This window comes from Topomyia yanbarensis, chromosome 2 (genome assembly GCF_030247195.1).
Source record: "Topomyia yanbarensis strain Yona2022 chromosome 2, ASM3024719v1, whole genome shotgun sequence".
Classification (NCBI taxonomy): domain Eukaryota; kingdom Metazoa; phylum Arthropoda; class Insecta; order Diptera; family Culicidae; genus Topomyia; species Topomyia yanbarensis.
In genome coordinates this window covers 242,620,456-242,644,396 of record NC_080671.1, presented here as the reverse complement: position 1 = coordinate 242,644,396, position 23,941 = coordinate 242,620,456, and the positions used below count along the sequence as shown (strand labels likewise).

Sequence of the window (23,941 nt, the reverse complement as noted above, 5' to 3'; positions counted from 1 at the left end):
TTCTGCTAGTGGACTGCTTTCCTTGACGTCCGAGTATCGAATGAGTCCAAAACCAAAAGGACCCTTGGTTTTATAAGCGCGTTCGAACCTCTCGTTGCTGTTGTTAGGCAACGGTTGTTATTTCTGCTTTGCTGATAGACCGCTACTCTGCTGGTAGGCTACTGCTCTGCTAGTAGACTGCTGCTCTGCTGGTAGAACGCTGCTCTGCTCTGCGGGTGGACTTCTGTTCTGCTGGTGGACTGCTGCTCTGCTGGTAGACTGCTCGTATCGACGTCAGAGTTTAGAATGCGTTTCCAATCAAAACACATGTGCTTTTATAGATACGATCGTGTATCGGAAGACTCCACCTTTTTTTTTGTTATTACTAACGAATCGATACAACATGGGATTCAGCTTGCTAAGTTAATACGAATTATGTTATATTTGGGAATCACAATATTGGCTGTTTTATTATTATTTCATCCTAACTCTACAATGCTATCTTCCCCTACTCTAATCAAAGATAGTGAATAATACCATATCCTTAAATCTATCAGGTTTCTTGATCAATCTTTTCGGTCGAGTCGTCGCATTTTCTTGAATACTGTCTTCATCTTCATCTTGTAACACAGGACAATTAATGTCATCTGCCCCTCGGTAGTTCAAGAGTTGGTTATCCGTTGTTTCCAAACGTTCTGGCACTCTTTTTATATCCTGGACATTACGGGAGTACTGAACACCACGATTGCTTTGAATTATCACCTTGGCGCCTTCTCTAGCAATGACAGTGAACCTATCAGCAGAAAAAGTCGGGTCTGATTTGTGCTTTTTTGGTTGCGCCATAAGCACGGTATCACCGACTGTGATGTCTGAAGGTTTTGCACCTCTTCTATTGTCTGCGTATACCTTAAATGAAATTCATTCTTAATTAAATAATTAATCAAGGGCTACAAATGCCTACCTTACTGTCAAGCTTAGATAACGCATCCTTTTCCCTTATGTTGGTTCTATCCAGCTGTTCCGTTGAATTTGCACTCCAGAGACAGGGGAACGTGCCTCTGAACTTCCAACCCACGAGTAATTCGAATGGTGTCACACCTAACCTTGAGAGAGGTCTTACTTTGTTATGCATGTGCAAATACTTATCAAGTGCTGTTTTCCAGTTGTTTTTATCCAGTTTTGCTGCTGCTAAGGCATCTTTTATACCCTTATTTTGTCTTTCTACTGCCCCGTTTGATTGCGCGCTTAATGGAATAGATTTGTAAATCTTCACTCCTCGTTCTTCCCATGATTTCACGAATTTGTCACTTTGAAAGGGAGGGCCGTTATCACTTTGTATGGCTAATGGGTAGCCACAAACCTCAAAAATTCGCAAAAGGGCTTGGTTAGTAGCATCAGCGTCCATGCTTTTCAATTCGACAACGTGCAAATAGCGGGAGTAGGTATCAACAACTACAAGAAACTCTCCATGGCCAAACTCATGATCGGCAAAGAAATCTACTTGTAATATTTCCCACGGTCCTTCTGGGAGCTCTCTGCTTGTTAAAGGTAACGGTGCATTTTTGCGAGATAATCTTAAACATGTTTCGCATAATTTGATATGGTGTTCAGTATCCTTACTGAGCTTTGGCCACCAGAAATAGTTTCTCAGAATCCTTTTCATAGATGCAGCTCCCATATGGCCTTGATGTGCAATCTGGAGCGCTTTTTCTCGAAGTTTGTATGGTAAAACCACCCGATCCATTTTAAAAATCAAATCTCCTAGGGTATGTAAATACTTTGCTTGTGATTCGTAACACCGGTGTTGTTTTTTCCAATGCCCTGTTTTCAAGGATGTTCTTATTTCTAGTTGCTCCTCATCTTCCTCGGCGTATTTTTCTATTTCATGCCAGGAGAAATCCATAGTTCCTGCATCTAACAAGTATAGAAGGTGTCGATCTGCCGTTTCATCGAATGACTCTGTTGGCTGTGGGTTCTGTACCAATCTAGATAATGCGTCGGCTAAATTTTCATTTCCGGGTATTCGCTCCACTTTGAAATTATAGGGTTGCAATCTGAGCGCCCACGCCTCAGCACGCGAAACTGCCCTCTTTCCAATTCTGTGCATACCGCTGAATATAAATTCATTTGATTGTGCGTCAGATCTTATGGTGAATTGGATACTCATGAGATAAGTAGCAAATTTTTCTACTCCCCACACTATTACTAATGCCTCTTTTTGTGTGTGTGGATATTTCATCTCGGTAGGTGAAAGGGCTTTTGAAGCGCATGCTATCACTCTAGGTTTCACGTTTGAGTCAAACTGAACAAGCACTGCCCCTAGTCCATATGGTGATGCATCTACGAAGAGCTCTGTTACATCTTCTCTATTATAGTAACCCAATATTTGGATCGTTTTCCAGGCGCTTTGTGTAAGAAATTTGAATTCTTCATCCTGTTCCCGTGTCCAAAAGAAATGATCAGCTCTTGCAACCTCTCTGAGATGTCGTGTTTTATCGGCACGCTGTGGTAGGAATTTTTCGATGAAATTGATCAATCCCAAAAAACTTTTTACCTCGTTTTGGGTTTCTGGTTTTCTGAAATGTTTTATTGCTTGAATCTTGTCATCCTCTATACTCCAACCCTTTTCCGATAATCTGAGTCCCAGGAATGGTACATCTTGCTTATTAAATGCGCATTTATCCATATTTATTTCGACGTTATGGTCTTGTAGCCGGGATAAAACATTTTTTAAATTTCTATCGTGCTCTTCTCTTGTTTTTCCAACAATCAGAATATCGTCAAGATAATTAACAACTCCTTCGCATCCCGATAGGATTGTTGATTGCATGATCTCCTGAAAAATATCAGGAGCATTGCAAAGACCGAAAGGCAATCGACAGCATCTATATATGGCTTCCCCAGAAAAAAAATTCGTGAGGTGTCGACAACTCTCGTCGAGAACAACGTGGAAAAATGCGCTCTTGAGGTCGATGGTTGAAAACCATTTGGCTCCGTGGAGATACATTAATATTTCCTCAAATGTCGGCATTTTAAACGGAGTTCTGTGTATGCATTTATTAGGACCTCGCAAATCGACAACAAGTCGAATATCATCGTGTCCTTTTCGTACAACCAAAAGTGATGAACAGAATGAGCGGTCCATATCTGTGGTAACCTCCTCTATTACGCCAGAAGAAAGCAAAGCGTGCAGCTTGCGCTTTGTCAATTCCTTGTATGCAGCTGGGATGTGAGTGAATATATTTCTAGCCGGTGGCATATCTTTGTCATAATATAAAACGACTGGTGGTATATTGAATTTGGGGAACTCTTGCCCTGGCGAGCCGTATACCGCATGTATTGCTGCAAGTTCGCATGACCAATGGGAACTGTTATGAGAATTAGCCACAGGTATTTTTAATCCCACAGCTAGAATACTATATCTTGTGGCAGTGCTAAACCCAAGCAATGCTCTCTTTTCATCTACGACAAAGAATTTTTCAATGTAAACTGGCCTATCTTTGGATACGTACAACTCTGCCGAAAATGTTGCTATAACGTTGATGTCGGTTTGAGCTGCATAAGCCCTTAGTGATTTGTCGGACGCGTAACTCAAATCAATTAGCTTGTTACAGTATGATTTGTTTTTGATGATTTTATCGAAAGACGCTTTGGTTATCGTATTAACTTGTGCACCAGAGTCAAAGAAAAATATGACCCTCATACCAGCTACATGTGCAACTACGAAAGCATCCTCTTCCGTTTGCTGATTTCTAATCACTGATACAACTTTTTCAATAACTGCTGGGATAGTAGCAATTGGGGTTCGTACCTGTAATATATATATTTTTTTTATTATTATCAGTTATCATTTTCGATTAACTCTCCGTGAGTTGATGTAGATTACATATTTCTTATATTTTTTAGTTGGAAAATCTTATAAAACTCGTTTGGCAAACAATTCAATGAACAAATTACTTGTATATGAAATCTTACTCCTTTTTTTAACAGGGTATATTCAAAAACAATTTTTTTTAATCGATTTCACTTACATCTACTGGCGCTATATCATTTTTTTCTTCTTCGTGCTTGATAGCCGCAATTTTACGAGGTGGTGCTTCGTCATCCAGCTCAGCTGCACGCTTCGTAGATGTTCCAACCTGCTTTCGAACTAGACAGCATCGAGCTAGGTGCCCTCGTCTGTTGCAATTGCGACATACCTTGTCAGTGCATGGGCATTGTGTTGGAATATGGTAAATGCTGGCACAACGCCATCAAGTTTTCCCCGGCTGCTCTCGAGCGTATGTTGCGACACGTTGATATGATCCTCTGCCACGATTTCTATTGAATTTACCCAATGTATTCCGAAAAATCCCGCGATCTTCTGTGTTACTTGAGATAGCTGCTATCGAAACTGATCCTTGTGACTTTTGTATTTTTTGAGATTCTTCTTCGTTTGATATCTCTGTTTCATAATCTCGAACCAGATCAATTAGATCATTTAATGACCCATGTTTGATCCAGTTTCGATGCGCGAGAGTCCGAACGCGTTTGTCGTTAGAGCTTTTGATCATCGTACGTGCTACTGCTTCCATTTCGTCATCCTCCTTATCGTAGCCACATAGTTTAGCTGATGCTGCCACGCGCCGAACAAATTGAGTATTTGATTCTCCTACTTGCTGTGCCGTGTTCAGCAATTTACTTCTTTGGGAAAGCATATATGCTCTAGACCCAAAATAGCCGTCCAACCGAGCAAGCGCGTTAGAAAACGGACACATGTTCTCATCAGGCATTTCTGTTGTCGACTTGATTCCTTGCAGTAGTTCTAAAAGCTGTGGCCCTGCTTTAATTCTGAAAACATCCATTTTAGTGTTTTCGTCAGTTGCTTGAATCAAATTCAAGGAAGCAACAAGAATGTTCTGCCAATATGCGTAGCCCTTTTTGTCAATTTCCGCTTCACCCTCTGTAGGTTTACATTCAGTGATGTTCATCGTACTCAGCGACATATTGTTAACACTTGCAATTAGTGTTCCTTCGACGTTTCCAGTTGACTCGTCACGTACAGTACTGCATCTTATAGGGTCAAACGCGTTGGGTGCATCCGAAACCGCCAAAGTATTCAACAATGCATCTTTTTCATTCCGAGTTCGAGCCAACTCCTGCCTTAATGCAGCTAATTCGTCCAGAAGCATCTTTTTCGTACTTCCTTTCTTGGACTTCCTGTTGAGGATACCGAAAATTTTCTATTAAATTTCGGTCTTATTTTCATAATTATTCTGAGGGTTTTTTAATTAATCAAGCTTCCGCCTTCTCATCGAAGTCTTATTTATGCTGATTTCCTTTTTTTAACCAAATCAGAGTAGTTGCTATAAAAATTCCATAGTTCATACGAAAAAAATAATTGGCGAACATACTCTGACTAGAGTTCTAAATTGCAATCAACAATCACGTTTCAATGTTTCGTTATTTAAATAAAAATGAGTACTTTCCGCCTACACATCGGAGGTACATCGTCGCTGTTGTGCTATCTTATGACAAGCGCCATTTAGCACATTTCGAGAAAAACGATTTTTAAAATTTGAGATTGAATATCTTGAAACTTATAAATGGTAAAAACAATTCAAAGAAGACAATTAATGCTTCTATCTATTCTGTATGAAACTCTTAAATATCACAAAGTTCGGTTGACTATGTTGCGAGTTTTCACTATAAATGTAAACAAAAGTCGCACTCACACGTGTCGTAGGCGTGTATTGATGACAAAATTTGTATGGCGTGTCATAATTGTGCATGGAAAATTTCCCATAGAAAAAAAGCATCAATTATTAACTTTTATTAATATCTTCGGCTTTATTCGGCCTAGAAACAATCGATGAGATGAATTTTGAAGGAAATCGAGCAAGCGATCTAGAAAAAATAGTAATTTTTAATTACAGTGTTGCCAAACATGAAATATTGCCAATTTAAAAATAAAACTGCATATTTCTAACAATACATGCATTTGTATTTTGAAAATTATTATGCCATTGTGTTCCTCAGACATTTTTACATATAAAAACATCTAAAACTTCTACATTACTTAAGCGAATCCCAGTGATACAGTGATTTAAAGCAAAAATCTGACAATTTCTCATCACTTTTTTCGATATACCTCAGTAACCAAGCAAAATTTCAAAATTCCGAAAACGCCATTTTGTAGAGAATTTTCAGATTAGTGATGTTGCATATCTAACTCAGTTTACCCCAAAATGGCGTTTGTCATAAGATAGCACAACAGCGACGACATGTGCAGTATAGTTTTCTGTAGCTCTGCCTTCTCATCAGAAGCTTTGTAAGTGCGAAATTGGCCAACACTTTTTTTAGCACATCATGGTAACTTACCTTCTTGGTTCGTCATGTGTCGTACCGCCTGCGCCATTGTCGTGATTTTCGCTTGGTGCTTGAACATAATTGTTGAGCTCCATGGTTGGCTGCTCGTTATGATGTCCGAAAAAGCCACCTGCTTTTGTTAGCACGTTGCTGCTAGGCAACGGTTGTTATTGCTTGTAGACCGCTGCACCGTTGCTCTGCTGGTAAGCTCCTGCTCTGCTGGTGGACTGCTGCTCTGCTAGTGGACTGCTGCTCTACTGGTGGACTGCTGTTCTGCTAGTGGACTGCTTTCCTTGACGTCCGAGTATCGAATGAGTCCAAAACCAAAAGGACCCTTGGTTTTATAAGCGCATTCGAACCTCTCGTTGCTGCTGCTAGGCAACGGTTGTTATTTCTGCTTTGCTGATAGACCGCTACTCTGCTGGTAGGCTACTGCTCTGCTAGTGGACTGCTGCTCTGCTGGTAGAACGCTGCTCTGCTCTGCGGGAGGACTTCTGTTCTGCTGGTGGACTGCTGCTCTGCTGGTAGACTGCTCGTCTCGACGTCAGAGTTATTTCATCCTAACTCTACAAATACCAAAGCATGCGATGTGATGACCGGAAGATTAGAGAAGCAACTCCTCCCCTCCCCCCCGGAAGATTTGTTCCTGAGATATTGACCAAAAACGGTTCTTTGAAAAAGAAAATGGATATGATTTTCATGCTCAGCGACCCAAAATTGACTTAGAAAACACCTTTTTTCTTAACTTCATACAATTAACCCAAAATTTGTAAGCTAGTGTAATACACTTAAACATTGTCTCAATTTGTGTGTGAGAATTCCCCCTCGGACTTCGTAAAAATTCTTCAAAATTTGAGCCGTTCTTATACCTTTCTTTTATGTGTTGAATAATCAGATGTCACACTTTATTTTATCCATCAAAAAACAATGTATTAATATTACAGCTTTCAGTTATTTGTGTCATTTATATGGATCAAGTGCTATCAATACGGACGGATAATTATATGAGAAATCTTTTATCTCACTCCTAGGTTGATTACTTGATTACTTGATCTATGAATTAATATACCCTCTACCATCTACCTTACGGTTGAACGCAACGCCTTATTCAAGGGATAAATTCATAAACTCTAGAAAAATTTCACTATGAGGTCAACTTACACATTATTTTGTCTTTGAAGAAAACTTGCATATCAATTTTTGAGAAATACGACCCTATTCCGCGCGGCGTGTGACGTGAGAGGACTAATCTCACTTCACTCTAAGTGACTTTTCTCACCCAATTCTGAAGAGTCACTTCGGGTGACGTGAGACGTCCATTTAACCGCAAAGGGGAATCTCACCTCACTCGAGTCAATTCTCAGAATCGGGAGAAAAAAGTCAAGTAAAGTGAGGCGAATTTAGTCACCTCACGTCACACGCCGCGCAGAATAAGATCGATAATTTATATATTATTGAGGTAATTCAGTTTCGAGAAACGAATTCCTTGAATCACGTAGATGCGTTTCCATACCTCGATATTCAAAATCGGTTTAGTTTAGCTCCGAAAACACCAGTAAATCAATACTCTGTATGTAACGGTCTCATTTTTAGATAATGAAAATTGGTAAGCGAGGAATAAAAATACAAAATGTTTAATATCTCCGCCGCTCGTAAACGGATTTTGACAAATTATAGCTTGTTCGAAAGGTATTTTCATAAGCTTTCGACACCTGTCTAATTTGCGCAACGTGGTGGGTTGTTTGAAAGATATTCGTCTAAAACGCGTTTTGTTGTGACAATATCACCCATATCCCGAAAAGTAAACAACATATCGAAAAACAAAAATAATAGTGCCAAATGGTCACTTTAGGCCGTTCATTTGAAACTAGTTTCATTGAGATCGTTTCAGTCATTGCTGAGATAATTACATGACATTTTGTACATACATACATACGCACAAACACACACATACAGACATTGTCTCAATTTGTCTAGCTGAGTCGATTGGTATATGAAACTCGGCCCTCCGGGCCTCGGAAAAGTTTTCAAAGGTTGAGCGAATCCTATACATTTCTTTAGTAAGAAATGTAAAAAGTGTAGATTATTTACAGTGTAGTTGTACTGGTAGCTTAAGAGAGAAACAAAAATGAAATGCTGAAGTCAAACGTCTAAGTAAAAATGAATACGATGTCAATCACCAAAGCAATTAAAAATTAGCTGAACGACTAATTTTTAGAACTAGTGCTCAACATAACCTTTTTGGGTTTAGTGCTTGGAGTGCTAACGCCAATATTAACAAATAAATAACAGAATCCGTAGAAAGTAGATGCACGGATGGTAACCTTCAAATTGGTTAAGATCGGTACTGCAAATCTTGAAAAAAGGTTCTTTTAATTGCATACATACACTGAAAAAAATCCAAACGTTAATTATATTTGCTTCAAACCACTTAAAATCCATATGAAGATGAAATGCTAATGTTATCACGCGCACACATACCTTCTATGTGTCAACTGTATAAAATATGTACACGCACACATCTATCTATCTATCTATCTATCTATATAAAAGTCAAAGTTTGTATGTATGTGATTTATAGAGGTATTTATTATGGGGCGTGTTTGTTTGCTATTAGTTGGACATTATCTGCCCGCCAGATGGCGCTTTGGAACAAATTGTATTTTCCTATTTTGTTGAAAATCACAGCAGCGCGCGATGGGTATTAGCTAATAAGTTATATGTGCGTATTGTTATAGGATCGGGTTTTATGTGCCTTATAGTTATGAAATGTGAATGTAAGATTAATATGTCTTGTAAATATACTCATTAGGTTTATGTGCCAGCAAATAGCGTCTATCTGCCTCCGCTGATTGCAAAAATCTATGTGAAAAATCAATACGCATAACGTTTACATTTTTTTGAGTGTATAATACACTTAAACATTGTCTCAATTTGTGTGTGAGAATTCCCCCTCGGACTTCGTAAAAATTCTTCAAAATTTGAGCCGTTTATACCTTTCTTTTAGGTGTTGAATAATCAGATGTCACACTTTATTTTATCCATCAAAAACAATGTATTATTATTACAGCTTTCAGTTATTTGTGTCATTTATATGGATCAAGTTCTATCAATACGGACTTCTGCGGTCGATTTTTGTATAATAAAATTTTAAATATTTTTAAATAAACATTACTCCAAAGAATATAAAGTTCCGACACTAATGGCCGTGAACCACACCCACGCTTTACTTTTAAAACATGTGCAACGAACCGTTAAACATGGTTCAATAGTACAGCGCAGTGAAGGAATCGTCCCCTAATAATATGATAGGTCGCATTGTTCGCACTCAATTCAAAGTCATAATTACATCTTAATCAATGCAGGTAACACCACGAAACTATGCTCCATCCTTATCGTGAATAACATGGAAATAACGAATTTCACTTTACTTTATGTCAACAGAAGTAACCGTTCGCTGTCTCACGACTGAATCCACGTTAACCGAACCAGTTGGATTTGTCAACTTCACAATTGACGGCAATGATTTTAAAGCAGTGATACCGTTGTTTTTAGTTACCGTTAGAGATGCATTTGCTAACGAACAAGGGCTAAGTGCTCGGGATGCCAAAGAGGTAGTCGACGTGAGAAGTAAATGCGATTGGGGCACATGCATCGTATTCTCTGTGGAAATGGCAGCATCGTTAAGCCAATCATTAACGCGGTTCTCCTTAACTTCCGTCATATTCTCCATGTTAGAAAGGTGAATATGGTTCATCTCACTCGTAGATTCCGATGCATCAAAATTTGCATCATTTGGCATCGGTAGCGGATAGTTCCCTGCTGTGGTCGCATTTCTTATACTAGAGAAGAGATGCAGTGTTGGTGTTTGAGGTCGAAATATCTTGTGATTGCTGCTTTTGCTACCATCTAGATACAGAAACGACTTCACATCGATGGTATTTTGAAGACGAGGCAGTGTGCTGGAGTTCGCTTCTATGGTTGCTTTATTTTTATTGGTAATCTGTTTATTCAACTGTGGAATACTGTTAACATCATCACTTACAGGATCTCCCGAAATAAAAAAACCGTCACTTTGCCCATATCTCATATCTGACTCCCCGTCTTCTGAAGAACATAGGTCTATACAATCTACAACTACCTGTTTAACTTCCGAGATACTCTTTCGATTCTCTAACGATAACGTCGATTGGGCAACATTAAGCTTTTTTAACCTAATATCGATATTTCGGTTTTCAATCTCTTGAGCTGTCAGTCTTTCCAATTTAATCGCGCATGGTTTGCATTTATTGAGTAGCAGTTTATTGTAAAAAAGAAAGTTTCGCTTTTTACAATGTACAGAAAATTGACGACGAGGAAATTTGAAACTGTGAGGGTCGGCTGGCTCGTCAAAGCCTTTCTTGTAAGATATTGTAATATTTGTGTTAACTCTACTTCTAGTCATCCATTTGGGTCGATTCGTAACCACAGTTCCATCCTTAGTCAGTGGTGGTGCAAAACAGAATCGCTCTAACCGTTCCAAACGTTCTCTACGATAGTCATGAGACATTACTGTCTTAATACTCTTCAGTAAAAATTGCCCACATGGGGATGACAAGGGTATTGAAGTACATTTGGACAAGGTTACAACACCCCTTGGTCGTCGTGGAAGACGTCGAAGCTTTTCAGGAGATCCGTCTAGTATATTGATATTTTGATTGTTCACTAAATTACTACTACTGCTATCTGATCGCAATGATACAGGATTATTTCTGCTTGATAGGTTAAAGTTTAAAAGGAAGGATGCCATGCTTTGTGCACTAGAAACGGCTCTGTTGTCATTAGGTAGCATCGGAGATGGCAGCATTTCACTTCCACAATAAATGACGTCATCGTCGTCGCTTTCGTCTAGTGTCGCTTTTGGTGTTAGACATACCCTTTCGTGCTCCTGAAAAGAAAATGGTAAATATATTTACATTGATCAGCAGACTATAAATCTTGAGGATTTTTTCAAAACGACATGTCTACAATGAGTGACTCTCATTGTTTACTTTCTCTTCTGTCGCTTTAATATTTATCCCTCAACTATTTGCATAATATGATAGTTAAAACCGCCGTTTTTAGATCTATACTGTAAAATAAGTGAAAAGTGTATAGCACTGATAATGCCCTAGAAATGGAAAGAGAAAGTAAACAAAGAGAGTCACTCATTGTAGATATGTCGTTTTGAATAAAAGCTCTAGAAATATTAAAACGAACGAATCTATACTAAAAATGTGTTTAATCCACCTAACAGTGTGATGAGCCATTTCTTATAACACTTATCACTCTCTTCGGATATTAAAACGGTTGAGAACATTTACAACATGATGTTTCGCGATGTTTTTGATAACACATACTACATGGGACAGTGGTAGGCCTCAGAGAAACGCTCAAATCAATATCTTCGGATATTATATCGATCAAAATCTGGACGAGTTCACGACCGCAGACGATGTCGTCGCAGCCGTCAAGGAGCAATGCAACGTGACAATCGAGCGGGCCTCTGTGCGTTTTAGAGGTGGACCCTCCAGTACCCAAGTAGCCTAGCTCAGGCTACTGAAGGCGGATGCCAAAAAGGTTACCGTGAACGGTAAACTGAAGATCGGCTGGTCGGTATGCCCAATTAGCATACCCCAGCCGCCTTCAGTGGATAGGTGCTATCGGTGCCTTGAGTCCGGCCATAAATCTTACGAGTGTAAGGGCACAGACAGGAGCAAACTATGTCGTCGCTGCGGTGAGGAGGGGCATAAGGAGCGGGGTTGCACTAAGGCGCACAAGTGCCTTATCTGCAGCGCTAAGAAGCAAGCCCGTAATCATGCTATGGGCGGACCTTCGTGTCCCTTCGGTGAGGCAAGTAAGAGGAAACCGTGAACGTTACACAGCTAAATCTTAACCATTGCGCAGCAACCCAACAGCTGCTGTGGCAGTCGGTCTCGGAATCGAGGACAGATGTCGCCCTCCTATCAGACCCGTACAACATCCCTGCCGGCAACGGCAATTGGGTGTCGGACGGGTCTGGAATGGTGGCAATCTGTACAACGGGACGGTTCCAGGTTCAAGAGGTAATACACACCTCCGCCGAGGGTGTTGCGATTGCCAAGATCAATGTCGTGTTCTATTGCAGCTGCTACGCTCCACCAAGGTGGCCCATAAAACAGTTCAACCAGATGATCGACAGGCTCTCGTCAGACCTAGTGGGCCGGAAACCGGTAGTCATAGCGGGAGATTTTAACGCTTGGGCAGTGGAGTGGGGCAGCCGCTGTACAAATAGCAGGGGCCAAGCGCTAATGGAGGCGCTTGCGAAACTCGATACTGTGCCAGCTAACAATGGCTCCGCTAGTAAATTCCGTAGAAACGGGGTGGAGGCGTGGATTGACGTAACATTTGCCAGCCCGAGTCTGGTTCCAGGCATGGAATGGAGGGTAGACGAAGGCTACACCCATAGCGATCATTTAGCAATCCGCTTTAGGATCAACTATGGTGTGCACCATCCGAGGGCGGGAGATCCCTGTCAGGTACGCGGGTGGAAGTCCAATCACTTCGATATCGAAGCTTTCACTGCGGCCCTGGGACTGGAGGCCAACACAGACAGTCTAAGCGGGGATGCGCTGGTAGCTGTTCTATCACGCGCGTGCGATGCCACTATGCCGAGGAAAACCTTGCCAAAAAACGGCAGATGCCCGGTATACTGGAGGAGTGCCGAGATTGCAGCTCTACGATCAGCCTGCCTCAGAGCTAGAACCACCGTGAAGTGTTTCGAGCTGCGAAATTGGCCCTTAACAAGGCCATTAAAAGCAGCAAGAGAGCGTGTTTCGACAACCTGTTTAAGAGTGCCAACGCGAATCCGTGGGGTGACGCCTACAGGATCGTGATGGCCAAGACCAAAGGGGGCTCTTCACCCCCAGAACGGTCTCCGGACCGGTTGGCGACGATTATCGAAGTACTCTACTCGTCTCGAGCCACAAGCCCCTGGCAACCTGCATTACGAGACAGTGCGGGCACGGCCGAAATGGTGGCTCCGGTGACGAATGAAGAACTACTCGCAGTGGCTAAATCCATAACAATGAACAAAGCTCCAGGGCCGGATGGAGTTCCAAACAGCGCTCTCAAGACAGCGATCATAGCGAACCCGAAAATGTTCAGGCTAGCTATGCAGAGATGCTTTGACGAGTGCTGTTTCCCCAATAGATGGAAAAGGCAGAAATTGGCGCTGTTGCCGAAGCCCGGGAAGCCGCCAGGCGACCCATCGGCGTACAAACCAATCTGTCTGATAGACACGACTGGCAAATTGCTTGAGAGGATTATCCTCAACAGGCTGACCCCATACGCAGAAGGTACGGGCGGCCTGTCAAGCAACTAGTTTGGCTTTCGGAAGGGTAAGTCCACAGTAGACGCTCTCAACTCAGTGATAAAGACTGCCGAGATAGCGATCCAACGAAAAAGAATGCATTCGATACTGTGCGTTAGTGACACTTGACGTGAAGAACGCATTCAACAGCGCAAGCTGGGATGCCTTCGCACCCTCGTTACACCGGCTTAGCCTACCGGTGGGTCTACCGGATCCTGGAAAGCTACTTCCAGAACCGATGCCGGTCAGAAAAGGGTTCCGATCACCGCCGGAGTCCCGCAGGGCTCGATCCTAGGCCCGATGCTATGGAGCCTCATGTATGACGGGTTCTGAGACTGAAGTTCCCTCCTGGGGTCAAGATCGTCGGCTTTGCCGACGACGTAACCTTGGAGGTCTACGGGGAGTCAATCCCCGAGGTAGAACTAACTGCAGAACACGCGATAAACACGGTGGAGGAATGGATGAGCGCGAGAGGCCTGCGGTTCGCTCAGCAGAAGACGGAGGTAGTTATCGTCAACAACCGCAAGTCGGCACAACATGCAGTTATCCATGTGGGAGAAGTCGTGATCACCTCACAGCGGAGCCTGAAGTCTCTCGGAGTCATTATAGACGACAAGCTCACCTTCGGCAGCCACGTCGACTATACATGCAAGAGAGCGTCGACTGCTGTTGCGGCACTATCGAGGATGATGTCCAACAGCTCAAAGGTGTGCGCCAGTTGACGTAGGTTACTGGCAGGCGTTGCCGTATCTATCCTCAGGCACGGCGGCCCGTCATGGTCAAGAGCACTGAGGGTAACCAGTTACCTACAGAAACTGGAGAGCACCTACCGCGTGATGTGCCTCAGAGTGATATCTGCCTACCGCATGATGCATCCTGCGTAATAGCGAGCATGATGCCAGTCGGGCTGGTCATTCCGGAAGATGAGGAGTGTTTCGAGCTACGTGGAAATAGAGGAGCCCGTGAGCGCACCAGGATGACCTCTTTCGCCAGATGGCAGCGTGAGTGGGATAACTCCTCGAAAGGTAGGTGGACCCACCGGCTGATACCTAACATATCGAGCTGGGTGGGAAGATCCCATGGGGAAGTTCACTTCCACCTGACACAATTCCTGTCAAGCCATGGCTGTTTCCGACAGTACCTCCACAGGTTCGGGCACGCGGAGGTCCCAGTCTGCCCGGACTGCCCAGGACTAGACGAAACTGCCGAACACATACTGTTCGTATGTCCTCGGTTCGACGTCGAAAGAAGAGCAATACTTGACGTTTGTGGGCGGGACACAACCCCTGATACCCTTATTCAGCGGATGTGTCAATCGGTGGAGAAGTGGAACGCAGTCTCGGCTGCTACCACCCAGATTGCCTGTAGGCTACAGGTAATTTGGCGAACCGAGCAACAGACGACGGGCACGGCTAACTAGTGATTGGTTAGTTGGAGCAAAAAAGGCTAAGCGCAAAAAAAGGAGTGAATAGTCTGTTCATGCTGAGACAGGTTTGGCTCAGCGACTGGCAACCGCGTAAGGGGTAAACCCAGCCACCCCGAAGCAAAGCAGAAGAGCGAGTATATAGGCGTATAAGTGGACTGCTTCATGCTAAGATGGGAGGGTCGTAGCGTAGTATGTTGGGACTTAGCTATCGATGCCTCATGGCGTGGCAGAGGAGTAAAGGGTGAGCATCCAAGTCAGTCTCACACGGTATGTTAAGGGTGAGCACAAAAGTCAGCCTCACATGGTATGGTAGAGGCTAGCACAAAAGTCAGCCTAGCAAGGAATGAATAAGGTCAAGTCAACCTCGCTTGGTATGTCAGAAGTGGGGCCTAAGAAAAATGTCCCACATGGGATGCCAGGGGGAGTGACAGGGGCATAATAGAGTGGCACGATCGAGAGTGAACCAGGTGATAGGATTAGCATCCAAGTCAGCCTCACATGGTATGGGAGAGGCGAGCACAAAAGTAAGCCTAGCAAGGAATGAATAAGGTGAGTACATAAGTCAGCCTCGTAAGGAACGAAAAAGGTGAGCACAAAAGTCAGCCTCATATGGAGTGTTGGAGAGTGAATCAAGGTGCGATAGAGAGAGCACCCAAGTAAGCCTCATACAGGACGTATGAACGCGTGAGCGAGAGTGAATGAGTACATCAAGTACAGCCATGGAGTTTAGTCGGTATTAATGCAGCGTCACCATTCGAGCCCGACACGTCCCAGTACACCCCGTGTGGTAGCTTGAACACTTACCAATAGCACGTGTACTGGGTGAGGACCTAAATGTCTTCTCCATTGTAAAAAAAACACCCTGATTAATAAAAGTGGAATTTTTAAAAGAATCTAATTTTTATTCATTTGCCTAAAATTTGCATAAGGGTAATATATCCAAATATAGAAGGCGGCAAAAATATTCAACTTTTCAATTGTGCCACAACGCTTGTTCTTTATACCTGAGTGTACCTAAAACTTTAATTGTGTTTTTCTCTATACCACATTTTTTGCGGTGGACGAAAATATAACTCGAACAACTACCTACTTCTTTATCGTTCTGAAATTTTCAGTATTTTCGAAATTGCTTTCTCCAGCGACGTTCGTAGGATTTCATTTTTTATTTTTGCCTTTTTGCGAGAAATCAAAATATTGTCGCTTCTATCGTTCCAAGGAATCGAACAAACTTTTGTTTTTGGCTCTAGGCTCTCTATACCACTTTTTTTTTGCGGTGGCCGAAAATATAACTCAAACAAATACTTTTTTATCGTTCTGAAATTTTCAGTGTTTTCGAAATTGCTTTCTCCAGCGACGTTTGTAGGATTTCATTTTTTATTTTTGCCATTTTGCAAAAAATCAAAATATCGTCGCTTCTATCGTTCCAAGGAATCAAAAAAAACTTTTGTTTTTGGCTCTAGGTCAAAAATTACGGAAGATAGATTTTCAGCAGTGGACCTTTTCCAAAAGGACTAGCCTGTGGAAAAATGTTGTCTTATGTTGAAAACACTTGACACTTTCAGTTTCAATCTTGTTTAGAGAAAATAATGCAATTATCTAATCTTAACGAGGTGACCTGCTACAAACATTTTGACATTCGACACGGCTCAATGCGTTACTAGCCGTGGATCTTTTAAGTTTTTACAATAAGTAAAAATAAAAAATACTAAGAATGTCCACCTGACAGATCCTGTTGACGCAGCTTGCTGCTGCGTGTTGAGATCCTTTTCCTTGACGATGAAGCCGCTTGGGGGTCATCCAGTCTGCCTTGTCTCGCGTAAACATTCCCGTCCATGTCATCATCGGTTCTGCTTTCTTGCTGTTGACGATCAGAGTTTCTGTTTTGTTTATTGTTCTTACGGGACGCTGTTGTAAATCCGTCTTCATCGGTACTTGCTTCTTTATTGGTGATGCTAGTTGTTGGTTTTGGAGCGGTTGTCGTGGTCGTTGTACCTGCATTATTGGTTAATTAGATCGTTGTTTTTTATTTATCTGTGAGTGTCAGTGGCTGCTTGTCTGATTTGCATACGAGATTTATGTAAGAAGGTATCGGTTCAGTCACTCGCATGCTCACAATTCGAACGCCGTTAGGAATGCCGGTGAAAAGATTTCTCCAAGAGTCATTCGTAATAGATTCCACTTCTCCGTATTGCGACATGATTTGTTTGATGTAATGTTCACTAGTGCGCGGTGCCAAATCATGGATACGCACGTCCACCATGTCGTTTTCTATATGCACGGGATCTTGAATCTGGTGTTATTAAATTCGACCTCGTGTTGCATGGCAATGAAGTTTTCTGCCTGTGCTAAACTTCTAAACGTGATTCAAACACAGTTTTTGACGTGGTGTAGCTGAATGTATGTAACTTCAGCGAGATTATGCTACATTTTAACTTTAACTAATTGTTCCACTTCCTGAACTGTGGGTTTAACACGAGTTTTATTAATCTCATTTCACTCCGCAACCGGGGGCAATGATATAATATTGTTTTTGCACTGATATAGCACAAAAGGCTGGTTTGCTTCACTGGTGCCTACAGCATGCCATAGTGTAGCGATTTTTTGCTCCTGTTTTGTGCGAGGTCAGAAAATATACTGAACAAAAATTTTAACCATTTCGGTGGTACGTTAGCATCAACTACATTTTAACTTTAACTAATTGTTCCACTTCCTGAACTGTGGGTTTAACACTAGTTTTATTAATCTCATTTCACTCCGCAACCGGGGGCAATGATATAATATTGTTTTTGCACTGATATAGCACAAAAGGCTGGTTTGCTTCACTGGTGCCTACAGCATGCCATAGTGTAGCGATTTTTTGCTCCTGTTTTGTGCGAGGTCAGAAAATATACTGAACAAAAATTTTAACCATTTCGGTGGTACGTTAGCATCAAAAATTTATGTCAAAAAATGTTATTTCTAGAAGATCGCGAAGAAAAACGGGTACAGAAAAACAAACAGAAGAAATACTTATGTAAATTGAAAATTTTGTTGTTTCATTGATTTCAACCATAACTACCAGCTGCACTTTTCCAGTAAGGAAATATTCCTTTACTCCGCCATATTGTGAAGTTTTGTAAAGAAATTTTTTATTTTAACTTCCCAAATGTGTATACGAGTTTACATGAATTTTCAAAAAGTTGGGACGTTTCTTTCCCTTTCAAAAAATCACGAAAACGAGCCTCTTTTTTGTCTCCCATAGCAGTCCACCCCCTTCATTGTACTTATTAATTTGGGACACTTTTTAGCATAAACTACCCAAACAAATGAACGAATGGGAGAAAGCCTGCCCAATTTTGAAAGAAACCGTGAAATTATTCTTTCAACAAACCACCAAAAATGGTGTAGTTGGTGTAGTTCGATGCAATCGAAAAACGATATCCTCAAATTCGAAGAAGTTTCTTGTGGACGAGCTTATAACGGCTTTGTTTCCACTTAATTTTAAATTTATTTAAAATTAAGTAAATTTATTTATTTAAAATAAATTTCCACTTAATTTTAAATTTTAATTTATTTCGATTCTCGATTTCCGAAAAATATTTTAGATCGATCAAACGGTCATAAGTTAGAAAATTAGATGTCAGAAGACACTAGCAAATGAAAGATTGCACATAGATAAGTGATCAAGACACAATCAGACAACTTGAAAATGTTTGGTGCTTAATCTAAGCGGTGGTAGGTAGAAAATGAAGTACATAATATATCCTGATATCCTTTTCCGTTTCATCAAAATAAAATTCGGCTGGTAAATTAAAACGGATCATTACTATATTGAACGATAAATAACATGCCACAACTTTTAAGCATACAAGACAGACACTTCGTGTCTTCAGCAAAGTTGTTCGCAAAAGAAAGAGCAATAAATTTGCTGAAGACATCATCTCAATATAATATCTTAAAACAAAAATTATTGAAAATATCTCACTTATAGGGGGATTAATCAGTGAAAACATAATGTCAAAAAAGAGCATATTAAATCAAATAACTTCTCCGAAGATGCTATTGACCTCAACTTAGCCGTTTTGGCGGTAATAGTCAATTTCATGTTTTTGGTCCACTAGTGCTCGTTTGTGGCGTGAGAGTTTTTGGGAAATAGGCGGTGATTGATTTGCTGACAGCCTCCTGCAAGGAAGGGGGAACAAAGCTACAGAAAAAATGTCTGAGCAAGCCTGCAGGAAAATCCAGGGACGAAACAGGTCATAGTAAATGCTTTAGTTGAGTGCCTTTTCCGCGCGCGGGATTTAAAAGGAGGAAGTAACAAAACACGAAAAAATCAGTGCATGTGCAGTGTAGGCAAACAGTACAATTACTGCTCTATCGCCCCCGGAGGGTTGCACCTGTGACACGTGGCCGCCTTGGGGCTGTAGTTTAGCGGGTGAATCGGCCTAGGAGTGAACGAAGAATCCACAGGGCATCCGTGTCGTCAGGACCACATAAGTGATAGAGGACCCCTCAAGACTCGTGAGGTGCCGGTCGGATGATGACCTTCAGATCCAGCAGCGATTGTAGTACCTTCTCTGGATTCATCAAGTTACCGGAACAAGTTTAACGACGTCAGCATCGTCGGGTAAGCGTGCACACCTTTGATATTCTCACCTCCCCTTATAAGCCCTTGCTATTAAATGTCTATTTTGGGATGATCATATATTCTCCGTATGCTTTGGGTGAAAGCCAATTTTGTTACAATGGCGCCCAACATAAAATCCCACATGTTTATTTGAGCCAATTGGTAGATTAGTGTAACATTAAAGATTTGTGGTAGTAATTAAGTTTATTTGGTTTGCGATCCATTAAGAAACTTTTAGGATGGACTTCACCCATCTAAATGACGAAGAGATCAACTACGAGTGGGCCTTACGTCACATGGTTAATCTAGGTTCTATGACTCATAGAGTCAAAGTTCAAAAGTTGAGGGCCGCTGTTCAAGATGACCGGACCCGAAACATTTTTCACAACAGTTCGGATCACGTTATGAGTCCAACTGTAAATATAGAATCCTGTCAGATAGCGATTTATGAGCTACAGAAAGCTGTCGGACCTGCTCTTCAGAGCACCGACAAGCAAAATTTAAGTCAATTACGGTCGCGACTCGTACATTATAGGAACAGGTTGGCATGTCTCAAGCCGCCGGGTTTGCTAGCAGACGCGCACAGATCGCTCGACGCGCTTGTCAGAGTGTTAACCAGTGACGTGAACGGTGCTTTAACCAATCCAGTGAGTGTGGCAGGTTATGGAAATGCAGGAGGGGCAGTGCCAAAAACCAATCGGCAGCTACTAGCGGATGAGAACGATCCGACGCAAGACGATGACGGCACCAGGGCGAGAAGACAGGACGCGTTGAGAGAACATAGCAGAAGAAGCAGTCAACATACAACGCTTCCGGCATCCAGTTCATTACTATCGGCGAGCCGAGGGCAAGGTGCTCTCGAATTGGATTTCTCCGGCAGACGTTTCTATAGTGATCACGGACGGATTACGACAGAGTCACATTACACGCCGCCACCACTGGACATTCCACCAACTCCCAAGAGTTTTCACAATCACGAGCGGTGGGACAATTTGCACTTAGCGGATCAGCAAGAAGAGGAGAAAACCGGCTGGAATTCGATCGATAATCAACGCAGGTCGGAACGAAACGACCGAGCAGGAACAGCCAGCGGCACCAGAGGAAACAGGAACGTATGGGAAGAGTACGACCAGCTGCGCGATGATTTACTGCATCATCTACTGCGGCGAGACACCAGACAGGCAAGCGATCGGGGCACAACAAAAGCAGTACACAACTGGCCATTCAAGTTTCGAGGAGAGAATGACACAACGTCGCTGAACATATTCTTGGACCGAGTTGAAACATTCGCTAGATCGGAAGGAATGAACAACGACACCTTATTGGCATCGATCAAACATCTGTTACAGGAAGATGCTTTGGATTGGTATGCACGAGTTATGGCGCAGCACACATTACTTTCCTGGGAAGTGTTCAAACGGGAGATACGGAAGGAATTCCTGCCCAGCGGATATGCACAGATTTTGCGCCTTGAGGCTTGCTTCCGATTCCAAGGACCCAACGAGGCTTTTTCGAAATATTATCGGGATATCGCAGCATTATTTCGGTTTGTTACGCCACCGATGTGCGAGGAAGAGAAGTTCTTCATCGTAAAGAAAAACATGAACGCCGATTATGCAGCGATCGTGACCGCAGCCAGACCACACACGATATAGGAAATGGTGGAGATCTGCACCAGCTACGATGAAACGAGGATGCTTGTGGACAGGCAACGCAGGGTTCCAATTCCGCACAGTGCGCTTTTAGAGCCTAGCTTCGCAACACCCACCGTTGCACCAAGACCAGCACCGGCAATGCAGCATCAACCACGGTTCGGTAGGGTACACACAGTAGAGCTGGAGGAAAACTCGGCAGGTGGATTGGTCGACGAGCAAAATTCCTCGCTCGATGAAGAAGGAGCACACTCGCAGCATGATGACGGATACTGGCAGCTGAAGATAGACCAGCTTACGGAGCAAATCAGCGCGCTGAGGATGCAGTTGACGAAGAGAAACGCTAGACCAACATTTACAACAGCACAAAATTTGGAGAAGGCGGACGTCGCACAGCAGCACTGACAATACGCGCCACAACCACTCACGCAGCAGACACAGCGCCAGTACAGCAACCAGGTACAGAGACAGCAGCCTCCGCATGCGCAGCACCACTTAAGGGAGTTGCAAGCTACGAGGCGAGCAAGACAGAGCGGTGGACCACAAACTAGAACCGATAGACAAGGGACGGACGGGGATGATCTGCTGGAACTGCGATGAGCAAGGACATTGTTTCATGGACTGTGCAAAACCACAGGCAATTCTCTTCTGCTATCGTTGTGGGCGAAAGGGATACTCTCTACGCAGTTGCATCACGTGTCGGACAGATGCGGGAAACACCACCGCGGGGAATCTGCAATAGAGGGTAAGGAATCTCCGCAACCAATAGAAAACCCCTCCGATACCACCTGTAACCCGCCAGGGTAACAATTGAGCACTGGGTGGAAATATACCCTTTCGTGCGTACTCTCTCCGTAGAGTGTATTGTTTACGAAAATTTATGCTCACCGCTGTTTTGTATTGTTTCCACTAAAGTTGTAAATTTTTGTTCATTTTCTCGTTTGTGAACGGTTTTGTTTGTGCAGATAGGTGTAGTAATTTTTGTTGAACATTTGTATATAAGAAACATAGGGTTTAGGTAGGTCTCCGCTCTCCTCTCGCTGTAAAAGTGATTGCTAACTATGCTGTACCATGGCAATGACAGCTATGCGGCGGTGTGTTTTTGGTGGTTGTTTGGTGGAGTGAAAAAGGCGGCCATCGAGATGGACAGATAGTGACGGACCACAGCCACGAACAGACGTTCGAAAACCGTATTTCTTTTTTTCGGGACAGTTTCCCGCCACCGTAATAAAAGTGCAGTGCGCGCGTGCGACGGCAAATTAAAGCCGTCAGTGTATCGGTTTGTGGTCCGGGCATTCGGAAAAGTCCTGGTGTGCGGTCGCCGAAACAGGAAGCTAACTACCAAGAAGCCACTCGCTTCCTCGGCTAACCAAAAAGGACCCAGGTAACACCAGTGCCGTTCTCACTGTGGAGGATTAGCCGAACGAGCCTAGCTCTCCTCCACAGTTAATCGTAAAGGAGAACAAAGCAGGGCGGACAAAGGTTCCCCCTGAGGTAGGTTACTGCGGAACCTACCTGGGCCATTCACGGGGAGTGAGTGGACCCGGCGATTATTCGCCCCGTCGCTAGGGAGGTTCCAACAAAAGAGCCTTGCTCACCTCCCTGGCTAATTGCAAAGGACCGCTGCCGGAGCAGCCAACGATACCAGCAGGAGAACTCGGCCGTTGGAGTCCCGGCCGGTCGAAAAAAAACCGTCGCCTTCCCGCCGTCATCAGCAGCAGACCGTAAGTAACGACCAGCAGAGGAGAGTTTCGGGAGAATAAACGGTAAAGTTAGAATTTATTTGTTTTTTCCTCTTTTTGTTTGTTATTGTACGAAAATCCGAAATTCCGGTAGGAGCACCTAGGCCGCCCTGAAAAGAAGGGTACGCCGGGCAAACAAGAACCCGAGTAGTGGGCAAACCCTACTTACATTTGGCGCACAGCGCAAAACACACTGAAAAAAATATTTTCCTATTTTGGAAAATATTTTTTTCTTCCGGAGTGTGGGGTGCTTCTACTAAATAGAGGATTTTCGTAGAACAGTGGTGAGGTTTCTTCCGCAATATTGTTCCGCGGTCGTATTATTTATTTATTTACATTTTTGGTATTGTTTTTGATTTTTGCATTTTCTTTTTTTTGTCAGAATTTGTGAATTGCGTTGTTTGTGTTTGGTCTGCCGGACGAGTAGTTTGAAGGTTGTTGTTATTATTCGGTTGCGGTGGCCAATCGCCTTGAATTCTCAATCCGGTTTGAGACATTTTTGGAACAGCTTGATTTCCTGAAATTTTAAGGGAATCGTTAGGGGGGGAAAAATCGAAAATAATACCGTGTCAGTACTTACATGCTTTGTGTCTTGGTGATTTCTTCCAATATAGCGTAAGTTATGATGGCGTTGGAGAAATTCAACCAAGCGTGTGTGTTCATGCGCGTCGATCATTTACATTTCGATGAGCTGGATTTTGAGTTGCTATCTCGAAGCATTTTTATCTCTCCTGATTCGGATCTTTCGGGTGTCCAGCGGCAGCGGCGTCTTCGGGGAATTTTGTCGCATGAGCGGTCGTCTCGAAGGGAATTAGTTCG

The 23,941-nt window shown here is 42.8% G+C and overlaps 2 protein-coding genes across 7 annotated transcripts in view; both read right to left on the bottom strand.

The window, feature by feature from the left end:
* Positions 1-388: 388 nt before the first annotated feature.
* LOC131683008 (uncharacterized protein K02A2.6-like) lies at positions 389-9,214 on the bottom strand. 3 transcript variants are annotated; one of them, XM_058964831.1, is made up of 2 exons: positions 941-9,214; positions 389-885 (listed from the first exon to the last, which is right to left on the bottom strand). In XM_058964831.1, the coding sequence occupies exons 1-2, from the start codon at positions 3,680-3,682 to the stop codon at positions 493-495; spliced, it is 3,135 nt and encodes a 1,044-aa protein (XP_058820814.1). In that variant the 5' UTR covers positions 3,683-9,214; the 3' UTR covers positions 389-492. The 3 variants fall into 2 exon arrangements, with proteins under 3 accessions (XP_058820814.1, XP_058820816.1, XP_058820815.1); XM_058964832.1 differs by having other exon boundaries at positions 946-9,214.
* Positions 9,215-9,337: 123 nt separating this feature from the next.
* The window catches only part of LOC131683009 (uncharacterized), a 515,866-nt gene continuing 501,262 nt past the window's right edge, over positions 9,338-23,941 (bottom strand). For all 4 annotated transcript variants that reach the window (XM_058964837.1, XM_058964836.1, XM_058964835.1 and 1 more), the window contains one exon: positions 9,338-11,254. In XM_058964837.1, the coding sequence (XP_058820820.1) occupies positions 9,755-11,254 (1,500 nt within the window). In that variant the 3' untranslated portion in view covers positions 9,338-9,754. The remainder of the gene's footprint in view (positions 11,255-23,941) is intronic.

Bases quoted from the DNA above. Each gene is read 5' to 3' on its own strand.
- LOC131683008 (XM_058964831.1), bottom strand. From the start codon at position 3,682: ATGAGGGTCATATTTTTCTTTGACTCTGGTGCACAAGTTAATACGATA. The intron at 886-940 runs GTAGGCATTTGT...ATTTCATTTAAG, and splicing joins TATCTAAGCTTGACAGTAAG to GTATACGCAGACAATAGAAG.